At 37.8% G+C, this 22,584-nt stretch overlaps 1 protein-coding gene and 1 pseudogene across 7 annotated transcripts in view; both read right to left on the bottom strand.

The window, feature by feature from the left end:
* The window catches only part of YEATS2 (YEATS domain containing 2), a 112,721-nt gene that overhangs the window by 73,196 nt on the left and 16,941 nt on the right, over nucleotides 1-22,584 (bottom strand). For 6 of the 7 annotated variants that reach the window (XR_003006306.1, XM_024768280.1, XM_024768307.1 and 3 more), the window contains exons 2-7: nucleotides 19,029-19,102; nucleotides 11,800-11,917; nucleotides 7,771-7,868; nucleotides 7,158-7,250; nucleotides 3,559-3,804; nucleotides 1,876-1,991 (exon numbers count right to left, since the gene is read on the bottom strand). Coding sequence is in view for 6 of the 7 variants with exons in the window: in XM_024768280.1 (XP_024624048.1) it covers nucleotides 1,876-1,991; nucleotides 3,559-3,804; nucleotides 7,158-7,250; nucleotides 7,771-7,868; nucleotides 11,800-11,899 (653 nt within the window). In the remaining variant the exon portion in view is untranslated. The remainder of the gene's footprint in view (nucleotides 1-1,875; nucleotides 1,992-3,558; nucleotides 3,805-7,157; nucleotides 7,251-7,770; nucleotides 7,869-11,799; nucleotides 11,918-19,028; nucleotides 19,103-22,584) is intronic. The other variant, XM_024768294.1, reaches the window with a different exon arrangement.
* Nucleotides 16,054-16,531, bottom strand: LOC112415410 (60S ribosomal protein L29 pseudogene; annotated as a pseudogene).

Below are 22,584 nucleotides of genomic sequence, written 5' to 3'. Positions count from 1 at the left end.
TTGGCAGGCGGATTTTTTTTTTTTTTTTTTTTTACAGTACGTGGGCCTCTCACTGTTGTGGCCTCTCCCATTGCAGAGCACAGGCTCCGGACACGCAGGCTTAGCGGCCATGGCTCACAGGCCCAGCTGCTCTATGGCATGTTGGATCCTCCCGGACCGGGGCACGAACCCATGTCCCCTGCATCAGCAGGCAGATTCTTAACCACTGCACCACCAGCGAAGTCCAACCCCTTACTACCTTTAAAGTTTAAATCTCTATGTCTGTTCTTTTCACTGTTATCTTAGATATGTCAATGAGCATTCTTAACAAAGTCCAAAGTAAATCGATATTTTTATCCTCTTCCAGAACAAACAAGGACTTTATAATTCTCATGCCAATCATTCCTCTCTACTTAAAATTCATGGTTAACCAGTATTTTAAGTTCTAGCTGGTCTTAAACCCCAAAACCTACAAATCAGACATAATTGTTTAAAAATGTCAGTAACTGTTTCTCCCCAATCTTCTGGTGGCCTGGTGAGTCCTCATGAATTTCTAGTTTTGGCCTTTTCTGGACTGACCTGTCTTGTACTATAGTTGAGACCTCAACACTTCATATTAGTCCCCTTAGCTGAATGCATGCTAATTCTAAAATAATCCGTGAGGGGCTTCCCTGGTGGTGCAGTGGTTGAGAGTCCGCCTGCCGATACAGGGGACACGGGTTCATGCCCCAGTCCGGGAAGATCCCACATGCTACGGAGCGGCTGGGCCCATGAGCCATGGCTGCTGAGCCTGTGCGTTCGGAGCCTGTGCTCCGCAACGGGAGAGGCCACAACAGTGAGAGGCCCACATACCGCAAAACAAATAAAAATAAAATAAAATAATCCATGAAACAGAAACCTAATTGCCTTAGTCATATTTCATGCTTCTGTTTAAATACTATGACACAGACCATTGAGAATCTTTGTTTTTATTATCCTGAGATTTTTAATGTACTTGTTATTTGTTATCAGTGGTCCATCAATTGGGACTTGGAAGACTCCCCCGAGATCTGACTCCCCCTCCCCAGATATTTACTGTAATTCTGAATCCTTTATTTTCAGTAATTGAATCTAATTACAATTTTCATAAATATACTGATTCATTCATCAGTCAAATATTTACTGAACACCAACTACTACAAGATACAAAAACAAACAAGATATACTGTCTACCCAAAAGAGATTCAGCCTGATTTGAAAAAATATATGAAAATAGGAAATAACTATATGATAAAAATGGCAAGAGAGCATAGAGGAAATAAATATGCCTAGTGAGGAGAAGGGCAAATAAGGCTTTGTGAGGAAATAACATTCTTATGCTGTTTGAAGATTTATGATGTCTTTATCCATTCCTAGATACTCGGCAAAAATGATGATGTTACCACAAGATAGCATGAGATAATACTGTTAAAGAGATAGCCCTTTAGCTTGAAGGAATTCTGTCTTCAAGACCTGAGCTACAACCTTTTGTTATATATTTAAAACATTTCAATTTGGGCAACCAAATAAACATTTTTAGGAATAGGTAAGGCCCCTAAGGATAGAACTAGGTCAGAAGAAGTCAAAAGTTCCTCCAAAGTTATCCACAGTTACATGCTTAATAAAACACACCATTTGCATAAAAGTTCACATCTACAAAATTTTTACCAAGCACAATTTTATCCTACATCAAAGATTAGCAGACACACTGGAGCAGTCTCAAGTCTCTGGACTTTCATTCACTTTTAAAACAACTAAGAGTTTGGGAAAAAGAATCCTTGAGGCCTATACTTACTGTAATACTGTGATAATAAGAGTATGCCAGAGTATTACCAAAAATGGATGACTGAAAATGAGACAATTCAACTGAATACTCACTTGGACACATTGCCCACTACTATTGTTTTCTTTACAAAAAGTCGTGAAGTCTCATCTCCTGTAAGATCAGTATTCCGCTGCTCTGTTTTATGGGAGCCAGTAATACCAGAAGTGTCCTAGAAAAAATCATAATCAAGTTTCATTTTCAATTTAGACAATTTTCAATAGGCAGAAACCACAAAATCATAAAAGGTATGGATGGACTAACTCAATTTTTTTTCAATTACAAAATTCTCTGGCTTTGTGGCTGCTCTCAGAGCATGAAAGAATAATTTTACTATAATTTTTGCATTAGTTTATAGAAAAAGTTTGTACACTGTAATTCCACATATGTGTGTGTGTTTGTAATCGTCATAAACAGCTGCTTTGTATATGCAAATAGGATGTGGAAGGATACACAAGAAACTACTACAACAGTTACCTCTGGGATATGGAAATGGGGGAAGGGGTCAACGGAATTTACTTTCTTTTCAATCTTCTGTACTATTACAAATTTTTCAATAAGATGTAACATAAACATAATGATTAATTTAAAGTTTGACTATGGAGATAGACAGCCAGTGTTTAAGCCTTGGCCCTTACATTTACTAGATGTGTCAGCTTGGGTAATTACTTAACTTTTCTGTCTCTATTTCCTCATCTATAATATAAGGATGATAATAGTATCTATCTCAGATGATGGTTTTGTACAGTTTTTAGAAAAATGTTTGGTACACAGTAAACACTAAATATCTGTTACATAAACATGAGCATGCATATTACATAAAAGATAGTAGGTTTCTAAATCCTATGACTAGTGTGACCTAAATTCATTTTAATTAAAAAAAGAAAAACATATGCAGTATTTCCCCAGAAAGTACATGAGAAGGAGACAACTAAATCCAAACACTAAGAGTTCTGATTTTGGGTGGTGGCATTATGAATGACTTTTCTACTCTCTCTTATTTTTCTGCAGTTTAATTTTCAAAAATGAACATATATGAATTTATAATCAGAAACATTTTTAATTTTATCAAAATAATCAAATCCTTGATGTCTGAGTATGTGGAAAGCAGCCTGGGAATTTCCTCTATCACAGAACATCTGGCTGAGAAAAACCACTGGTCTTATCCAGTAAGGATTCTATAGCCAAGTATTACACCAAGAAGATCAGAGCAGCTTGAGATGGGAATTCAAATTACAAACTGACAGGATCAAAGAGCGATAAACAGTTTTCAATTCTACTTATTGTTTTTCAAATTTCCTCCAGTTATTAAAGCATCTTAGAACATAAAATTTCAAAGAGGAAACTGAAGAAGAGCCACTGCTCTTGAGAGAATAAACATGATAGAGTGGACACAGTACTGCCAACTCCTCTAAGTTTCTTTCAAATCTACATGAATGGCATCTAGGAGTTGTGCGGTACACAGGAGCCTTGAACTGTAAAATCAAAAAGACACAGGTTTGATTCTCAGTTCTGATACTGTGGACAAATATAAAAAGACAAAAGTTTAATTCTCAGTTCTGATACCTGTGAACAAATATAACTTAAACCTCATAGAGACTCAGTTTCTCCATCTCTAAAAGGGATATAATTAACTTATATCCTATGGTTCCTATGAAGGTTAAATGAAATAATATGTGCATTCTTAATAAATACTGGTTCCCTTCTCTTTTGGCTCCCTCCCATCCATCCAACTATACCCTTCCAGTATTTCGGCTTGGTCTCTGCTCTGCGTTGCCTGAGAGTCTTTCCTCTATGTCCACATTGCTGTTAGTGTCTTTGTCAGATAAGAAGTCATTGTGTTGAGATAAAGAATCACTTTCTGAATGATTGGCTGATGGTGTTTCTGATCTCTGATTGGCAGGAGATGATGACCTAGATGGTGATTCCAAAAATTTCTTGACAGCAGGATGATTAAAAACCATTGTATCACATGTCTTTGATCCCTGCAAAAATGAGGGTAAGCAAAACAAACTTTTAATCATATCCACCAAAAGTAGGCAAAAGTCTGATCTTCCCAAAAACGCTTATCTATTTCCAGTCATGCTTAAAATCCTTCAAAATCACCCCACTCCCATAAAATGAAGTCCAAACTCCTTAATGTGGCCCAAATCAACAAAACAAAAACTAGAGAATGATAAATAATTATGCAAAGGTCCTAACACTAAAAGCTAAAGATGCAAGTCCTCAGAAGGTAAGTGAAAAGTAAAGATAAATATATAGGGACTTCCTTATATATATATATACAATAACACATGGAAAGTCAGATTTGACTTAAAAAAAATAAACCTCACATTGCTTGATACAAATACATCAACTGCTCTAAATAAAACATTCCTGTAAGAAATATAAAGATTTTTAAAAATGTGTATGTAAAATAGCTCCCACGTAGGAATAAAATGTAGCATAGAATGGTTTAAAATGATTAATAATGATATATAGTTTGCCCTCAGTCCAGTACTGAAGCCTGCCTAGGGTATTTTTCTGTGTTTTGTTACTTGCATATAAAATACTGTGTTGTTATAATGTAGTTACTTCCTAGGAAGCCCAGCTTTAGAAATTGCTTAATTGAAATTTAAAATAATTGTTTTAGCAAGTAAAAGGGAGCCAGAGACTAGTGTTTCAGAGTCAAAGCAACAGAGCTGTTGTATTTCAATAATAAAGGTTTATTTTAGAGCTATAAATGTATTTTGTTAGAGCAAACTAAAAATAATTAATTGGCAGATCCTAAAAGATAAAAATATACCTAAATATCCTTAAATAAATCCCAATCAGAATATACAAGATAAAAATCAGTACATTTCTAGACTATCAAATAGCACAGTTCAGTACTGCTAATGGTTTAAAAAAAAAAGGCATCAAAACATTAAATGAATAACCAGCTCTTCAGAGTAGCTACAGTCCTATGTCAGGCAGCTGCTAGCTCACAATGTCCATCTTGTAGAGTCTAATATCAAGCCATATGACAGATGACTTTAGAATCTGCCCTGGGTTAACACTGTCTCCCAAAAATTCATGTCCACCTAGACCTATGAATGTGGCTACTTGAAAATACAGTCTTTTCAGATGTAATCAAGTTAAGATGATGTCATACTGGATTTGGGTAGGCCTTACTTCAATTGACTAGTATTCTTAAAAGAGGTAAAGTTGCATACAGAAAGAAACAAAGAAGACACACAAAGGGAAAAGTCCATGTGAAGTTAAAGGCAGAAATTGGAGCGATACAGCTACAAGCCAAGGAATGCCAAGTACTGCTAGCAACCACCAGAAGCTAGGAGAAGACAAGGAAGAATTCTTCCCTGGAGTCTTCAGAGGGAGCATGGCCTAGCCACCGACATACTTGGTTTTGGACTGCTAGCCTCTAGAATCATGAAATAATAAATTCCTGTTTTGTTTTGTTTTTAAAGTCTGGTTCCTTTATTTATTTATTTTTTTTAATTTATTTGGTTGCGCAGGGTCTTAGTTGCGGCAGGTGGGCTCCTTAGTTGAGGCTCTCCAGCTCCTTAGTTGCAGAACACGGGCTCCTTAGTTGTGGCTCATGGGCTCCTTAGTTGTGGCATGCGCAAACTCTTAGTTGCATCATGCATGTGGGATATAGTTCCCTGACCAGGGATCGAACCTGGGCCCCCTGCATTGGGAGTGCAGAGTCTTATCCACTGCGCCACCAAGAAGTCCCAAATTCCTGTTGTTTTAAGCCACCAAGCTTGTGGTAATTTGTTATGGTAGCTTGAGCAAAGTAATTCAGACTCTAAAATGTAATATGGAAACTACTGCAGTAGAAGAAACAACTATCTACCATCTAAGATTAAACTCAAATAATGCTTCAGATTTCTCTAAGATAACATCCGGAGTATCACCAATACCTAATACCTTAAAGCTCCACAGGATAACACAAAAGCCTATACATGGCAGGTACCTCTTATCTGTAAAAACCACAGGGAATGATGCAAAGCAGCATGCTACTATGCTCCCTGCAGCCCTTCCACTATTCTCATTGAGCCAGTACTGTCCAAGAGGAGAATTATCTAATTCTAACTGGAAAAAACTTAAGAAAAAACAAAACTTACGCAGAAATTATCAAAACGTCAAACAAGAAGAAATACTTCTGTATCAGTTCAATCCTATCCCCATCCTTTATAACTGGAGCAATCTAGTGGTAATCACATTAACCATGACTAAACTTAGTATCACTAACAGTAGCACAACCTGATACTATGTCTCCTAATGTGATACAATATGAAGTATACAACATTACCTATGAAGTACTATCTCCAAAAAGACTCAACCTTAATCTAATCAAATCTTTAGACTTGACTCTTATTTTACAGAAAAATAGAAGGAATGAAGGAACAACCCAAGGGGAAAAAAGTCCAAAATGTGGGACATTCTACAACATAAATGGCCTGGTCTCTTCAAATAAGTCAATATCACCGGGGAAAAAAAGGTGGGAGAACTGTTCTAGATAAAATGAGACAAGAGAAACAAAACAGCCAAATGTAACCCATGAACCCTGACTGGATCCTGTCAAAAAAAAAACAAAAAACCCAACTTTAAAGATATTTTGGGGACAACTGGGAAAATCTGAATATGGACTAGTTATCAAATAATATTAGAAACTCATTCTCTTAGGTATTGTGACTACACAGAAGACGAACGTTTAGGATTAAATACTTAGGGATGAAGCGTCACGATGCTTGGAACTTAACTTTTTAATGTTTTAGACAAAAATAAGATAGATAAAGCAAACATGGCAAAATGTTAAAACTGTTGAAGCAAAGTGATGCATAAACAAGTGCTTATTTCACCTTCTCTATATATTTGAAAATTTTCACAAAAAGTAGGGGGAAATATCAGGGCTTCTTGAATAGAATAAATCTACTGAAACTAACAATTGCCATTCAATAGCAGTAAAAGGTCAGAGAAAAATCAATCGATCTATAATTTATTCCAAAGCCATCCATAATCAAATGAAGAGGAATAAGGCAAGTTAGAACAGGGTCACACTCATCTTTGTATCTGCAAAGCCTAGCAACAGTGATAACTATTAGTTACAGAACAATTAAGTAAAAAGAAAAAAATGTTACTTAACGATTAATAACAATGTAGAGAGTATAATTAAAGGATATGGTTGAACACAATGATAAATTTATGTATATTCCCAGGAAGGCAGGCTAGGCTTCTTGAATTCGAAAGGTCAATATAAGAAATGTTTTGAAGGCAGGGATTTCACATCAAGACTAATTTCTCTTCACAGAACAATATGGGTGGTCAGAAATGACTGCATATGAGGAAAACTTACCTCAGAAACTTTCAGAAGTCCTGCAGAAGCATAGTAGTTTGCGACAATGCAGGCACGAAGTTTATCCATCATCCTTCTTGCCTCAATTAGTCGCTAAAATAAATATTACTTAATTACTTAAAAAAATGGAAATGACAGAAGAGATATACAATTTATAAGAAATGTAAATGAACCCAAAGGTTCAATTTGTCTAATAATCAAAGAAAGACAAATAGAAATGACCATTTTCCACCTATCAGATTGGCAAAATATTTTAAAAAATGACAAAATACGATGTTTGCAAGAGTATATAGACATATTAATATGTATTTGTATGTATATATGCATATTCATTGAGAAATGTCCACAAAGATATTGAGCACAAAAGCAAAGAGGAATTATCTTTTGGGATGGAATTTCAAGTGATTTTTTTCTTTATCTTTTTCTGCAATGTCATTTAAAGAAAAAAAAAAGGCGCAGGTCTTTTTTTCCAAAAACGAGAAAGCTACTTTTAAAAGAACAGCAAAGGGGAAAAATATACCATAATTCCATCTCAACAGATTTAAAACAATTCATCATACATAGTTTTTTTCAATAGTTCTGTTCCTTTATTTTTAATTTAACATCATTATACCTGGTCAATGACCTCAATTTCATGTTCCTTATTCTTCATTTCAAGTGCAAATTGTTCCTTGATAATAGTCTCAATCTTCTGCACAGCAGCATCTCGAGCTGCACAAAGAACATACAATAATCCAAGGTCTAATTAATCAGCTGCCGCCTTGATTCAAGTCAGCAAGCAACAAAAGAAACCCAGGAACAGTAACTCTGAAGTGGAGAAACCTAATGGTCATCACCTTAATCAATAATGAAACGTTAACATCACCAAATATTCAAGCAAACTGACCTCGCATGTTTTCTGATATGATGTACTGATAAGACTCCACCACTCTGTGGCATTCCTGCTAAAAACGCTGAATCTAATCACAGCGAACATCAGACAAACCTAAATTGAAGGACACTGTACAAAATAACTGGCCTATACATTCAAATACTAAAATCAAGAAAGACAAAGAAAAGTTGAGGAGATTAAAAGAGACTAAAGAGATATAACAACTAAATGCATTGTGTGATCCTGGAGAGGGGGAATAGTCATAAAATACTGGGACAACTGGTAAAACTTGAATATGGACAGCAGATTAGATAATGTAATGTAACATGTTAAAATTTCCTGCTTCTGATAATTGTACTGTGGTTACATAAGAAATTTGTCCTTAGGAAATACACGTGTTTACAAGTGTCTAATGTATCTTCTGATGATTCTGAAAAAATGATGTGCATATATACCTGCATGCATACATGCATTTGTGTAGTATGTGTGTGTATGGATTGGGGATGGGGGAAAAGAATGATAAACCAAATGAGACAAAATGTAAACAATCGGTGAATTAATCTGGACAAAAGACATATAAATTCTCCTTGCAATTTTTCTGTTTGAAATCACATCAAAATAAAATTACCAAAAAAGAAAAAGAAACCCATGAAGATTCCGAGAGAAATACGTGGTGACTTCTGAAAAACCATAACCCCAAGGAAAAAGAAAGTAAAGAATTAGCTAGAGGAAGAGGTAGTCTGTGACACAAGAGCAGTTCATAAGAAGGCAGGAAGTTAGGATCTAGCATGCAATTCAGCAGTTTCTGATTACAACTACCTGAAGGAACCAGCAAAGAAAGAATTCAAAAGGACAGAAAATGTCTCTGAAGGCAATTCAATTCAGATAATGACTACTCAAAGTAATATGCAATTCAAAGAGTTAAAAACATCAGATATGAAATGTAGTTTGATTACAAGAGAATAAAAAAAGAAGAGTCGAATGACTGCTTGAAAAACCTGGGATTTTGCATAATGATCCTCTGTTTGTAATATGAAAAAATCACCACCCATGCTTTGGGGTGTAAAAAAATTGCAGACAAAATTTGGACCCTTAATCACCCATGTCATTTTCTCCCCGTAAAATATGCCACTAGACTGCCAATTTAAAACTAGTGCTGACATATGGTCACCTTATTTTTGATAATAGAGGCAAGAATATACAATGGAGAAAAAACAGCCTCTTCAATAAATGGTGCTGGGAAAACTGGACAGCTACACGTAAAAGAATAAAATTAGAACACTCCCTAACACCATACACAAAAATAAACTCAAAATGGATTAAAGACCTAAATGTAAGGCCAAACACTATAAAACTCTTAGAGGAAAACATAGGCAGAACAGTCTACGACATAAATCGCAGCAACATCCTTTTTGACCCACCTCCTAGAGAAATGGAAATAAAAATAAACAAATGGGACCTAATGAAACTTAAAAGCTTTTGCACAGCAAAGGAAAACATAAACAAGACAAAAAGACAACCCTCAGAATGGGAGAAAATATTTGCAAATGAAGCAATTTACAAAGGGTTAATCTCCAAAATTTACAAGCAGCTCATGCAGCTCAATATCAAAAAAACAAACAGCCCAGTCCAAGAATGGGCAGAAGACCTAAACAGACATTTCTCCAAAGAAGATATACAGGTTGCCAACAAACACATGAAATGATGCTCAACTTCACTAATCATTAGAGAAATGCAAATCAAAACCACAATGAGGTATCACCTCACACCACTAGAATGGCCATCATCAAAAAATCTACAAACAATAAATGCTGGAGAGGGCGTGGAGAAAAGGGAACCCTCTTACACTGTTGGTGGGAATGTAATTAATACAGCCACTATGGAGAACAGTATAGTGGTTCCTTAAAAACCTAAAAAGAGAACTACCATATGACCCAGCAATACCAATACTGGATATATACTCTGAGAAAACCATAATTCAAAAAGAGACATGTACCACAATGTTCACTGCAGCTCTATTTACAATAGTCAGGACATGGAAGCAACCTAAGTGTCCATCGACAGATGAATGGATAAAGAAGATGTGGCACATATATACAATGGAATATTACTCAGCCATAGAAAGAAACAAAACTGAGTTATTTGCAGTGAGGTGGATGGACAAATAAATTTATATTTTAAAAAAAAGGGAAGCATCCTACCAAACCTACTTTGAGAAAAATTCTGAAGAATAAAAATAAAATCTTTATTAGGAACTAGGTTGAGAATGGCCACCAAGAAGAACAGCAAACTGGCACTTAGTAACAAAAAACTGTCCCTGCTTAGGCTATGTATTTGCGAACTTACATTAGATTTAAATTGAAATTACGATGTTTCCTAAAACAATAAGTTTTCCCTTTTCTTATTTTTATTACAAAAAAGATATGCCATGTGATGCATTTGAATAATGAATTTAAGTTTCATGATACTTTCATATTTATCTGGCTTGTTATTGAAAGCAAATGACGTATCCTTGTAAATAAAATTACAACTGAATGGAGAGAAAAGTTGCAGTGAAATGTTTATATTGTTTGGAACTGGATTTAATCACTTCCGGTACACAGAGACTTTTGTGGGGTGCATATGACTTGACTGCACTGACACAGACAGGAATTTCCTTCACCACTAAACCTTGGAGGCCTGATCTCTGTGGAGCTGCAGCACCTTATCGATGACTTTGAGACCTTCTTCATCTAGCTGTAATAACTTACATAGATTTATTTTTTAAATAAACAGTAATGAATTTTAGCAGTATTTTGATTTAGAAACTCAAATACAGCCACTTTTTTTTAGACAGCTTAAAACATTCTGGGTAACTACAGATGATCTGGTCTTCAACTAATTAAATGATCTTGGGCAAGTAATTTAATGCCTCTGAGCCTTAACTAAGCCACCACCAGCTAAGTGCAGAGATCAGTGTTTCCCCAATTTCCATCATTCATATACCACCTTCAAGTTACCTACCACATCTGAGAACCATGTGAAACATCTAATTAACGCCATTAAATAGTATTTTTAAAAAGTGTTAGCCCTTGGGGGGAGGGATAAATAAGGAGCTTGGGATGAAGATACACACACTTGGGATGAAGATATACACACTCCTATACATAAGATAGATAACCAACAAGGACATATATGTATAGCACAGGGAACTCTACTCGACATTCTGTGATAACCTATATGAGAAAAGAATCTAAAAAAGAATGAATATATGTATGTGTATAACTGAATCACTTTGCTGTACACCTGAAACTAACACAACATTGTAAATCAACTATATTCCAATAGAATTAAAATTAAAAAAAAAAAAAGCCTTATCCTAAGCAGTAGCCATGAAACTGCAAGTCTGATAAGACCATTCTTTTCTATAGACATTAACATTAATGATTAAAATAAAAAACTTTAATTCATGTACTACCTATAATCATCTCACATGACCACATTGTAGTACACACATTGCTAAGACTTTATGATTACACCTAACACACAATGATAGCTAAAACTTAGAGCCTGTCTCATTACTGATGCTTTCACAGTCTACCTGATTATGTTCCAGCCTTTTATGCCACACATGGTATATTACTATTAAACAGAGCACTTAGCTAATCCCTCTCACAAACCTCTTCAAAATATACACAATAGTGGACATGCATTTCATTTTAGTTCCTATAAATCTTATAGGGAGGCATATGTCAACAAAGAAATAATTTCCTAAGGCAAGTGAATTTCTACCTGAATTCTCAATTGCTTTATGCCGCTTATTTGGAAGGGCCACAGATACATCCTCATAATCAGGGTCAGTTTCTTTGACTGTTCGCTTGATTCCAGACATGATGACATTCGTTCTTCACTGTGAAGCAATAATACATTAATTAATAACACTGCTTGATATCAATACATATATGTGTACACACATACAAAAGGAATATTACATAATACTGATATTTATAAGTCTGTGTAAATACACACACACATCCCCTTTAAAGCTAAAAACATAACTAACTTCAAAAGTTCACTTAAAAAAATCATCATCTGTTACAAAGCATGTGTCTCCCTTTCAAAAGAAAATCCTTTAACAAGGCAGCACATTGTTCAGACCTTCCAAAAGGAGCCAGGCTTTCAACAGAAGGGACCTCATATAGAAAGAAAAGAAAACCAAATTTTCATGAAAACATGGTAAGCCCACAATATCCTGGAAACCACAAGGCATCAAATATATTACAGAATATAGCTCAGTAAATAATTTATTATACAAATCCTCCCTCTGGTACTTACATAGTACATGCTATATAACAAGTACTTAATAAATATTGTTACTGAACATTTATTATTATTCATAATAAACAGAAACTGTGTAGACTTATATTAAACTAACAAGCTTGCAATATGGTAAACACGTCCTAGGTATACAAGGCTTTAAATAAAACCATCCCATAAATCTTTAGATCTGCACTGTCCCAATACATTAGCCACTAGCCATATGTGGCTCCTTAAAGTTAATTAAAATTAAATAATAGTTAAAATTCAGTTCCTTTTCCTATATTTCAGAACACTAGCCATATTTCAAGTGCTCAATAGCCATCAGGGCCAGTAGCTACTAAATTGGACAACAGAGATGCAGACCATTTTATCACTGCAGAAAGTTCCACTGGACACTGCTCCTCTTCCAAACTGTGTTTCACTGAGCACTTATTATTTCATGAGTCAGTTTAGGAAATGCTGTACAGATCAGCACTATCCAGAAGAAACATAATGTGAGCCACAAATGGAAATAAACATTTTCTAGTGCCCACATTTAAAAAAGGAAAAAGAAATGCGTGAAATTAATTTTAATAATATATTTTATTTAACCTATGTACCCAAAATATTATCATTCCAATGATATAATCAATATAAACATATTAACAATAAGATATTCTACATTCTTACCTTTGTACTAAGTCTTTTACACCTAGAGTACACCTTAATTTGGACTAGCCACATTACAAAGGTTCAATAACAACCTGTGGCTGGTGGGTCCCTTACTGGGCAGCGAGGGTCTACTGACAGATAAGAAAACAGGTCCAGGGAGGTTAGATGAGTTGCCCCTTAGAAGACTGATCTATGACAGAAAAGGCAAGAAGAGCTCCCTAATTTCCAAACCTCTCCTCTACCACTGATGGAGATTATTTACCTAACCAAAGGCAAAAATACACAAAATGTATTTATTGAGGTAATAAACAGTTTTAAAATAAAATTAATGAAAATAAAATATAACTCAAAAATAATTATTTTTTTGTTCACTCAAAGTTAAGACAGAAATAACAATTTAAAAGCCTCTCAGCTCTTAGTCCAGTTCTTTCACCAATCTCTGAGGTAGACTCACTTGATTCAGCTGGGAGAGACTCATTATGTAATGATATGTATGTAAATCCTGGATCTAGAACATTTTTCCTATAATTGTTATTTTGTATAATGGCCCTAAACTTTAAAATGTCCTACCTGCCCACCCCCCCCCAAGCATTTATAAACATTCTAAATCAAGCCATTTAATGTTTGTTCACAATCATTACCTACCTGCTCTAATTTAGAATATAAATGAATATTTTTGGAGAAGTCCTGAATCCAACTATTATTTTCTGTTTTTAAAGCTTATAAAAAGTGAGAGTAGGGTATTGTTCTTTTAGCCTTCTCCATTTGGTCGGCAACTAGTTATAGACAACCTGAAAAAATCTTGGGCAATTACATAAATAATACTTTCTTAAAAATCAATAAACCTCACTCCTTTTTCCCTAATGCAGATAGAAAAAGAAGAACAACAAAACCTCCTACTATCAAGATAAACCTGGTATCAGAAGTAGATACATCACAGCAGATCTCCAATCTGTTTTGCACCATACCATTTCCTCAGTGACCACCTGTCTTCTACAGTTTACCAAGACTCTTACTGGATTATCTGTAAAAATGAGTGAGTCCAGCATCACCTTCACTCATCCATTCAGCGGACTTCATAATCTCCATATTCTCCTCCCACACCCCCTCTCTCCCCGAGTACTCTCAGGAGTAACGGTGGCTCTTCCCCCCAAAACGTTGGGGATTCTTGAAGAAAACAGTATTTTGTTTTACCCTCACTTAAGGGATAAAGCAAAATTCTCTTTTGACTTCTGCTCTAAAACTGAGAGAATAGAAGGGAAAAAAGAGAAGATTTTGGAGGTGCAAGGAGGTGGGGTGGGTAAGGAAGAAACCACCAATGAATTAACTTATGCTGCCAAAGTAATTCACATTTTCATGCAGCCCCTGTAATAAAGTCTTTCCTGTCATCTTTGGGCATAGGTTTGAGCTCCCCCCGATAAACATGCTGAGGAAGATTTAGGTCTGCACTGAGCATTTTTAGTAATTGAGGTCTGCTTCTGTTCTACCAAGAACAATACTAAAGGACATACATGCCACATTCAAGTATATGCTACCTAAGGCTAGGCACATCTGCCAAGGCATGCTCTCACCATGATGTAATAAGTATGTGGAATGTGTAACAAATGATCCATGTAATAGTAAGTTTTGGATTCTTCTTGTCTGTCTTTGAGATTTATGAAAAGGAAATACGAACAGTTGTTAGATATTGTCAGGTTCAACTTTGAAACAAAATGTCCTACTAATCCTCTTAAGGGTTTGAATCAAATGAAATTGAAAAGAATACTGATGTGGTAAACTGTTAAAAAAGAAAATCAGTTACTGTTCATAATTTGTCTGTGAGAAAGGATTTTTCTCCATACCATGGGACCAAATCCAAATACAGAAATGTATGTAATGCTGATTCCTCTAATTTAAAATTTTTCTCTCATTGAAATAGCTTCTTTATAAAAAGTAAACACTGGCAATTTAAACTTTAAAAAGACACATTCTCCTCCCCCCATGTACTGTAATACAATGTAAGAAAGCAAAACCACCCTGTATCACACCCATTCAAATAACATAAACAAGTCTAAGTTTTTGAGAAAGGTTAAATACCAAAAACAAAACTTTTTAATGCTCTTATACTTTGAAAAGAAAAATAATTTTTAAAGGAAAATTGTACAGTTTAAACCAAAAATTATGTAATATAGTCACTAGAAATTATTAGTAAAAGGTCTTAGTTCTCATGTTAGAGAAGACCTAGAATCTCTAGAATCTAGTCCTGGAACCTGTCTTGCAAACACCACATCATACAAGATATGGCCAACTCTTGGGTAAAGGAATAAAATCTGATAAATAAGGTTCCTGGAAACTTTACTAAGTGAGGTACCTTCTCAATATAAAATTCTGTGATCCTCATGGCATTTGAATCTCACCAGAACCACTGTATTTCGCGCTTTCACTCAAGATGACTTTTCCTATCTGATTTAAGAAGGGGGATGGGGAGCAACAGTACAATCATTTTCCATCTGCTTCCATACAGACAGATGCTCCTAACATGTTAATAATGATTTTATAATTCTTTAGCCCTGTCCTTTCTGTAATTTTCATTTCAAACAAAATATTTTCCCCTCTGTAAATAAGACAACTAGTGCTCCATTATTAAACATGTGAAATAGAGAATCCATTCTCCTCTATTAGCCAGATAGACATTTCAAAAATGTCTACAAAAAACAAAACAGGAGAATGGGTAAACAAATTGTAGTATAACCAATGAACTCCTGATCCAACCAACAACAGGAATAAATCTTCATTATGGTAAGTAAAAGAAGCCAGACACATAATAGGAGCACATACTGAATGATCCTATTTACATGAAGTTCAAGAACACACAAATTAATCTATGGTGAAAGAAAACAGAATAGTAGTTGGGGTGCTGGCAGTGGAGACGGACTGAGAAGAGGAATAAAGACTTTCTGGGGTGACAGAAATATTTTATATCTCTTTTCCCCCTATTTATTTGTACAAATAGCACAGGAGGACACCAGTCCCATGCAGACAGCAGCCCAGGGGTCACACCAGTCCTTCTGTCCTCACATTGGTAGATAAAGGCCTCTACTCCGGAGCCTTTGTGGGGGCCTAGGCAGCTTTGGGAGCCTGAGCTGGACTAGAGTTGGAGCTGCAGCTGTACCTGCAACTGCGGCCTTGGCCTTGGCCTTGGCCTTTGGCCAGCAGAGCCTTAAAGCTTTAGACCCTTAGCAATACGGGCACAAGCCTGTTTCCCAAACTCGGGGTGAGCGATGTAGGCAAGCTGACTGAGGTTGTGGCTGCTGCCCTTTGGGATCTTGGGCTTGACCTCCTTGGGCTTCACGAGGGCCTTGATAGCCTCAGCATGTGCACTCATGACCTTGGTGTTGTTGGCGTGCATCTTCTTTAGGCCCTTCTTGTGCTTCTTGGCAAAACACATATTTTTCAGGATCTTGGGGTCCACCCCCTTAAGAGATTCATATCATTGTGATTGGGGTTTCTTGATGCCATTTCTGTGCCATTTTCAGGACTGGTTGTGCATGGTGTGGTTTTCGGACTTGGCCATGTCTGCACCGGGGCCCACCAAATTTTTTTTTTTTGGCTGTGTTGGGTCTTCGTTGCTGTGCTCGGGCTTCCTCTAGTTGCGGTGAGCAGGGGCTACTCTTTGTTGCAGTGTGCGGGCTTCTCATTGTCGTGGCTTCTCTTGTTGCAGAGCACGGGCTCTAGGCGTGCAGGCTTTAGTAGTTGTGGCATGCAGGCTCAGTAGTTGTGGCTTGCAGGCTCTAGAGCTCAGGCTCAGTAGTTGTGGCACAGGGGCTTAGTTGTTCCACAGCATGTGGGATCTTCCTGGGCCAGGGCCTGAACCCATGTCCCCTGCACTGGCAGGCGGATTCTTAACCACTGAGCCACCAGGGAAGCCCCGAAATATTTTTTATCTTAAAGGTGTGGGTTACACGGGTACATGTAATCGTTAAAAACTCATTCCAACTGTACACTTAAAATCTGTGTATTTCACTGTATGTAAACTGTAGCTCATCTCAGAAAAGGACTATACAAATGTATCTGAACATGCCCTCTCCTGCATGAAATCTTCCAGTGGCTTCCCATATCTCTTAGAATAAAATCATACTCCCTAACATGACCTACAAAATGTTATATGAATTGGGCCCTGCCTGCTTCTCCATCCTTAATCATTAAGATCCAGACACACTGATTTTCTTTCTTTTTTAAATGTTTTTTATTTTTGTTCTTTTTAAAATTTATTTATTTCATTTATTTATTTTTGGCTGCATTGGGTCTTTGTTGCTGTGTGTGGGCTTTCTCTAGCTGCTGTGAGCGGGGGCTACTCTTCGTTGCGGTGCACGGGCTTCTCATCACAGTGGCTTCTCTTGTTGCAGAGCACGGGCTCTAGGCGTGCTGGCTTCAGTAGCTGTGGCACGTGGGCTCAGCAGTTGTGGCTCGCGGGCTCTAGAGCTCAGGCTCAGTAGTTGTGGCACAGGGGCTTAGTTGTTCCACGGCATGTGGGATCTTCCCAGACCAGGGCTCGAACCCGTGTCCCCTGCATTGGCAGGCAGATTCTTAACTACTGCACCATCAAGTAAGCCTTGGTTTTCCTTCTATTCCTCAAAAACACCTCAATCATTCCCTAGGGTTTTTGGACTTATGGTTCCTTCTGCCTGGAATGCTCTTCCCCCAGGTTAGCTTTACCAGATGCTAGCTCAAATGCCCACCTTATCAGAGAAGGCCTTCCCTGATCATACTACCGAACACAGCTCTCCCCATATTCCCTCTCCAAAGTTCCTGGAAGGTCTCAATAAATTATTTACTGAATAAATAAGTGAAGGGATAACTAAAATACATGCCAAAATATAAATACCCACAGGGAACAAACTACTAGCTTTCATCATTCTTCCTATAATACTTACAAATCTATTTGTTGATATTGCTATACCTTCAAAGGTATTATAGCTAAATGTTTAAGATAAAGGGATATGCAAAGAAATTACACACAGACACATGCAAACAAAAAGCACACATGGCAAGATTATTGGCAGAGAGAATAATTTAAGGCAAAAACCATTTAATACAAAAAAGTTTGTTACTATTAAAAGACACAATCATAAAGATATGTCATAAACTATAAATCAAACAGCATCATGTCAAGACATACAAAACACAAAACCAGAACTACAAGAATTTAAGAAAATCATAAGAGAAGAATTTGAACATATGTCTCTCAGAAATTTAAAAGATCAAGAAGACAACAGATTAAAATACAGATGATATAGATAATATAATTTACAAGCCAGATTTAATATATACATACAACTCTGAACCCAACAAAAAATATTTTAAATAGCTAGAAAAATTCATTAAATTAAATTATATAAGTTATATGAAGAAAGTCTCAATTACTGCAAAATTAGGAAATGTTACAGCTTTATTCTCTGATTTTGATAAAATTAAATATGAAATTATTAACAAAAACTCACTATGATACGAAAGAAGGAAATTTCAATAAGACTATTTAAAAATTATCAGCAGGGCTTCCCTGGTGGCGCAGTGGTTGAGAGTCCGCCTGCTGATGCAGGCGACACAGGTTCGTGCCCCGGTCCAGTAAGATCCCACATGCCGCAGAGCGGCTGGGCCCGTGAGCCATGGCCACTGAGCCTGCGCGTCCGGAGCCTGTTGCTCCGCAACGGGAGAGGCCACAACAGTGAGAGGCCCACGTACAACAACAACAAAAAAAAAAATCAGCAAAAAGGAAACAATATATCTAAACCTATGGAGATGTGGTCAAAAGGCATCCTCAGAGGAAAACGAGAAACCAGTTTTCATTTGTGAATATAAGCAGATACAAATCCAGTCCAGCAGGGTATTAAAAGAACTGTGCATCGTGACTAGAAGGTTTTATTACCAGCAATAAATAAAGCATTGGGGAGCTCCAGAAGCAAGGTGATTTGAACTGCATAGGTCTAACATTGGACCTTTAGAAATACATAAATGCGACTGACTTTCAGTAATCCAAATACATATGATCCATTTCATGAATTATACCTTACCTTGCAAACTAAAAATAGCAGCAGCTTTTACTCCAACACCATCCAGGCTTCTCAAAGACTGCCCAATGTGCATGCTGAGAAAGAATAACCATTTTAATATCATACTGACAAAAATCATTAGGCATGAAGAAGTCCTTTCAAAAAAATCAAAATATATATTTCAGTGTCAATTTAAATTTTTCCTCTATTTGAAGATTACTCATAGAGCTGTCATCTCCCATTGATACTGATAACTGAAAATCTTCTTCCCAAAATTATGCTTATTTTTCACAATACAAGCAATCTGAAGTAGCCTATTTATAGGAAAGACTCAGATCAAGGGAAATCTAAAAGGGAGAAGAGAAGATTTTGTTCTGATTTTCATTTAAGTTGGTAGCAACAAAAACTCTATCCTAAATGAAACTGAGTTATTCGTAATGAAGTGGATGGACCTAGACTCTGTCATACAGAGTGAAGTAAGTCAGAAAGAGAAAAACAAATACCGTATGCTAACACATATATAAGGAATCTTAAAAAAAAAAAAAAAAAAAGTGGTCCTGAAGAACCTAGGGGCAGGCAGGAATAAAGACACAGATGTAGAGAATGGACTTGAGGACACGGGGAGGGGGAAGGGTAAGCTGGGACGAAGTGAGAGAGTGGCATGGACATATATACACTACCAAATGTAAAATAGAAAGCTAGTGGGAAGCAGCCGCATAGCACAGGGAGATCAGCTCGGTGCTTTGTGACCACCTAGAGGGGTGGGATAGGGAGGGTGGGAGGGAGGGAGATGCAGGAGGGAAGAGATATGGGGATATATGTATAGCTGATTCACTTTGTTATGAAGCAGAAACTAACACACCATTGTAAAGCAATTATACTCCAATAAAGATGTTAAAAAAAAAAAAAAAAACTCCATCCTAGTTATTCTAAGCCAGGTCTTATACACAAAACCCAGTCTACCATAGTCACCCCCTTATCTGTGGGGGATACGTTCCAAGACCCCAGTGGATGCCTGAAACAAAGAACAGTAATGAACCTTGTCTTCTGTTCATCTCTTTCACCACAAATTTAATGCCTTTTCCATCTTAACTAGGTACTCTTCACACACTGTAGCCATAAATTTTGCAATATGAGGTGTGAAAAAAAAAAAACTAGCACGAATTTGTTTTTCCTTCTTGACAATTTCACAGATGGAAGATTCATTTGTAAGGCAGATCTTAGCAACCTCAGCATACAACTTTTTTCTTTCCTTATTAACTTTCACCTTTTCACCTAAAGGAAGCACTTTACGGCTTCTCTTTGGCATATCTGAATTGCCAGCATAACCACTCTTTCACTGTGGTGCCATTATTAAGTAAAATAAGGATGACTTGAACATGAGCACTGATACCTCAACAGTTGATGTGATACCAAGATGGCTACTAAGTGACTAATGGGCAGAATACACAGGACAAAGGGATGATTCACATCCCAGGTGGGACAGAACTGGGATGGCACAAGATTTCATCATGTTAACTCAGAATGGTGAGAAATTTAAAACTTTTGTCTGGATAAACAACAAGGTCCTACTGTATAGCACAGCGAACTATATTCAGTATCCTGTGATAAATCATAACGGAAAAGAATATGAAAAAGAAGAATGTATATATACGTATAACTGAATCAATTTGCTGTACAGCAGAAATTAACACAACTTGCAAATCAACTAAACTTCAATAAAATAAATTTTAAAAAAGAGATCAGGAGAGGTGGAGTCAAGATGGTGTACTAGGAGGACGCAGAATGCCTGCCTCCTCACAACTAGGGCACCTACCAGGCACCAGTGGGGGACCACAGACACCAAAGGGGACAGGAGGAACCCCCAGCAACCGGGTAGGACATGTGGCATGGGGGGGGGGAGTGAAGGGAGAGGAGAAATGGAGGCAGGAGCGGACTGGCTCCCCAGAGGGGAGGCTAGGGGAGGGGAAGGGATCCCACGCCAGAAGGGGGAAATTGGGGAAGTACTGGAAGGGCAGAGGATCAAAAGGGAGTGTGGCCAGGTTTCCCCTGTCCACTTGGACCCCCAGGAACCTGTTGAGATCCTGGGCCTGATCCTCTGCCCACCTAGGCCCCCTCCAGCCGTGCAGGTCCTGAGGGAGTGGGAGGGACGGAAAGGGGAGCAAAGGTAAGGCCGGACCTCCAGGACTGGCACCCCTGAGAAGCGGCTGGGATAGGGGAGGAGTTCCTACACCCAGCGGGACCCACCCACAGTTAGGGGGCCAGCAGTGACAGGGGAGGCCCTGGGGGAGAGGGTTGGGGAGGGGCACGGAGGAACAGAAGGGAACGGGGCCAGTGCTTTCCCTGTCCACTTAGGCACCAGGAAGCCTGTTGGGCTCCTGGGCCTAATCCTCTGTCCTCAGAGCCTCCTTCCCGCTGTGCAGAACCCAAGCCCCACCCCACACCCCCACCCTGGGCCCCACCTCTACACTCGGAGTCCCTCTCCAACACTCGGGGCCTAAACCCCACCCACACACCCTCACTCAGTGCCCTACCTCCAAACTCCAGGGAACTCCACATTCCAGAGGCCCTTCTTTCCACGAGCTGCCTCTCCCCTTCTGCACAGGTCCTGAGCAGAGAACTGGACCCAGGCTTGAACGGTGCCTTGCCTAGGCCCCGCCCCACGCTCAAATGTCACCGCCCCACTGGCCTAGGTCCCGCCCCACCCTAAACCCTGCCCCTGCCTAAGTTCCACCCCCACCTAAACTCCGCCCCCAAAGCCAAGGCTTTTTTTCTTTTTTTTTTCTGTTTTCTTTTCTGTTTTCCTCTTTTAGATTGGGTTTCTGTTTTACCTTGTTGATTCATTGTTCTTGATCCTTTTATAGTTTTATTTTTCCTAATAAATCTTTTATTTCTCTGACTTTATTTTATTCTTTATATTTTGTTAGTGATCCCTCCTTTTGACTTGTTCCCCCCCTTTTCTTTTTTCTGTTGTGGTTTTCTTTTACCTTGTTGCAGTTGTCTCAATTATAGTTTTATTTCTACTAATACATTTTTTATCTTTTGAATTTTATTTTGTTTTTTATTCTTGATATTGTACTGCTCCTCTTCTTCTTTCTCTCTTCCCTTTTTTTTTTTAACCATGCCACAAAGCTTGTGGGATCTTGGTTCCCAGTCTGGAGGTCGGGCCTGAGCTCCTGTGGTGGGAGTTCTGAGTCCAAACCGCTGGACTAACAGAGAACCTCAGACCCCAGGGAATATCAATCAGAGTGAGCCCTCCCAGAGGTCCTCACCTCAGCACCAAGACCCAGCTCTATCCAACTGCCTGCAAACTCCAGGGCTGGACGACTCAGGCCAAATGACCAGTAGACAGGAATACAGCACCACCCAACAACAAAAAAAAAAACATGAAACAAAAAAACACATTACGGACGAAGAAGATAAAAACCTACAAGACCAAATAAATGAAGACAAAATAGGCAACATACCCGAAAAAGAATTCAAAGTAATGATAGTAAAGATGATCCAAAATCTCGGAAACAGAACAGAGAAAATACAAGAAACATTTAACAAGGATCTAGAAGAACTAAAGAGCAAA

This window comes from Neophocaena asiaeorientalis, unplaced genomic scaffold, assembly GCF_003031525.2.
Source record: "Neophocaena asiaeorientalis asiaeorientalis breed wild unplaced genomic scaffold, Neophocaena_asiaeorientalis_V1.1 scaffold225, whole genome shotgun sequence".
In the NCBI taxonomy this organism is placed as follows: Eukaryota; Metazoa; Chordata; class Mammalia; order Artiodactyla; family Phocoenidae; genus Neophocaena; species Neophocaena asiaeorientalis.
Note: the sequence above shows the minus strand (reverse complement) of the source record. Positions and strands in the feature narration are given on the sequence as shown.